At 41.9% G+C, this 2,670-nt stretch overlaps 1 protein-coding gene across 1 annotated transcript; it reads left to right on the top strand.

The window, feature by feature from the left end:
• Positions 1-1,261: 1,261 nt before the first annotated feature.
• On the top strand, positions 1,262-2,456 carry CCNB2 (cyclin B2). The gene is given in 3 exon segments (XM_070374762.1): positions 1,262-2,066; positions 2,069-2,218; positions 2,221-2,456. Coding segments are annotated over 3 exon segments (1,191 nt in total).
• Positions 2,457-2,670: the final 214 nt, after the last annotated feature.

Raw genomic sequence — 2,670 nt, 5'->3', positions numbered from 1 at the left:
TATATGAATAAATAGTATTTATTCATGTTGTATATCTATAAATAGTATTTGAAGAGATGGGAGAGATATGTATATTAGTAAAGACACAAATTGTGTGGAGGGTATTTATTGGCTCATATGCTTTAAAAGTACCAAGATATGCTGGCTTTAGATACAGCTGGGTAAAGATGTCCAAATGTTCACATCCAATGTTACCACCAGGAATCTGTCTCTCTCCATCTCCATCTTTTATCTCTGCTTCTATCCTGTCTAGGTGAGGAAATGGATACCAGCGCCTCCTGGTTGACATCCTACAAGTTTACTAACCACACAAAAAAAGACCATCTCTTTCCAAACAGTTCAAGCAAAAGTTCCATGGCTGAAAGTTTGGGCTGTTCCCCCAGGTCTTTCATGGTTTATGTCTCCTCATTCAGGTCTCAACTCAACCATCAGTTTCCAGAGAAGATTTTCTGACCACACTGTCTAAGATAGCTCCCCACCTGAGTCACTCATCTCACCTTTATTCTACTTTATCACTACATGATATTATCTTGTTATGTAATTTAGGTATTTAATTATTTATTACCTGTCTGTATAACTAGAATATAAACACCATGAGCTCAGAGATAATTTGGTCCTTTTCACATTGTGGATTGCCAATCTCTAAACAGCACCTTCTGGCACATATTAGGTGTTCATTTAATATGTCCTGAATTAGTAGGCTTTGATGGTGGTGAGAGTATTTACACCAAAGAAATATTACAAATTATGGCTTCCTCCCACCCTGAATTCTGGTTGTTATTTACCGGTACATCAGAATCACATATGCTGAGAGACCTAGAGGTTTTATTCATCCTATCAAAAGAAATCAATTTGCTTTTACTAAAGGAAGGGTGGATGGATACTGGGGGAACAGCTGATGACTGCCATAGTAAAGTTGACTAGGAAGAGTTTATAAAACAAGCAGAGGGATATATCAAGACAAAATCTTGTAATACCCAACAGTAAAAGGAGAGTGGAAGAAGAGGAAGCCACAAAGAACGTAGTGAGAAGAGGCAACCAGAAATAATAAAAGCAAGTCTACGGTGTTACAGAAGTCAAGGAAAAATTGAATTTCAAGGAGGAATAAATGGTCCATTCTACCTTATTCTGCAGAGATCAAGGTAGCCTAAGATAGTCATTAAAAACTAGGGTCTTGGCAGTCCTAATAGCACAGTGTTCTCCGTGTCCAGCCTGCGTCTTCCCCTAGGCGGGGCTGCCACTCTTGCCTGTCCGTTTCCTCATGGTGCTGTTCCAACGCCCGACAGCATCCACCGATTTAGAGAATAATGACACAGGAGTTAATTCTAAACCTAAAAGTCATGTGACTATCAGGTGGGAAGTTTTAGAAGAAATTGGAAATTGGGTTACAACCCGAGCCACACAAGCAGCTCAGAAAATCCAGAACACTAAAGCACTTTTTCCACCCACCAAAACAACAAATGTCAACAAGCACCTGAAACCTACTGCTTCTGTGAAACCAGTGCAGATGGAAGTGTTGGCTCCAAAGGGTCCTTCTCCCACACCTCAGGACGTCTCCATGAAGGAAGAGAACCTCTGCCAAGCTTTCTCTGATGCCTTGCTCTACAATATTGAGGATATTGATATTGAAGACTGGGAGAACTCTCAGCTCTGCAGTGACTACGTGAAGGATATCTACCAGTATCTAAGGCAGCTTGAGGTGCTACAGTCCATAAACCCACATTTCTTAGATGGGAGAGATATAAATGGCTGCATGTGTGCCATCCTGGTGGACTGGCTGGTGCCAGTGCACTCCAAGTTCAGGCTGCTGCAGGAAACGCTGTACATGTGTGTTGCCATCATGGGCCGATATTTACAGGCTCAGCCAGTCTCTCCGAAGAAGCTTCCGCTGGCTGGCATTATGGCACTGCTCTTGGCTTCCAAGTATGAGGAAATGTTTTCTCCAAACATTGAAGGCTTTGTTTACATCACCAACAATGCTTACACCAGTTCTCAAATTTGAGAAATGTACACTCTGATTTTGAAAGAACTGAAATTTGAGCTGAGTCAACCGTTGCCGCTACATTTCTAAGGCAGGCATCGAAAGCCGGGAATATGGATGTTGAATAGCACACTTCAGCCAAATACTTGATGGAGCTGACTCTCGTTGACTATGACATGGTGCACTATCACCATTTTAAGGTGGCGGCAGGCACTTCCTGCCTGTCCCAGAAGGTTCTAACCAAGAAAAATGGAACTTAAAGCAGCAGTATTACACTGGCTATATATAGAGAGAGGTGCTGAAGGTCATGCGGCACAAGGCCAAAAACACTGGGCGCGTCAACAAGAACATGACCAAGTTCACCACCATCAAGAATAAGTATGCAAGTGGCAAACTCCTGAAGATCAGCACAATTCCTCAGCTGAACTCAAAAGCCATCCAGGAGCTTGCCTCACCTCTGTTGGGACAGTCCTAAGCTCCAGGGCCCTGTGGAAGAGTGTATCGTCTGTGCACTTTGTCTTGCTGATCTGGAATTCCTGAGTTTGTATATAATCCTCTGGTCTATCTCGTGAAACTTCTTCTCAGACTGGTTTTCTATATGTATATTGGAGAAAAATAAAGCTATTGATTTTCTTAAGGTAAAAAAAAAAAAAAAAAAGCTAGGGTCTTTACTTGATTGATAAGATGGC

The sequence above is a fragment of the Bos mutus genome, chromosome 7, assembly GCF_027580195.1.
Source record: "Bos mutus isolate GX-2022 chromosome 7, NWIPB_WYAK_1.1, whole genome shotgun sequence".
Taxonomy (NCBI): Eukaryota; Metazoa; Chordata; class Mammalia; order Artiodactyla; family Bovidae; genus Bos; species Bos mutus.
Note: the sequence above shows the minus strand (reverse complement) of the source record. Positions and strands in the feature narration are given on the sequence as shown.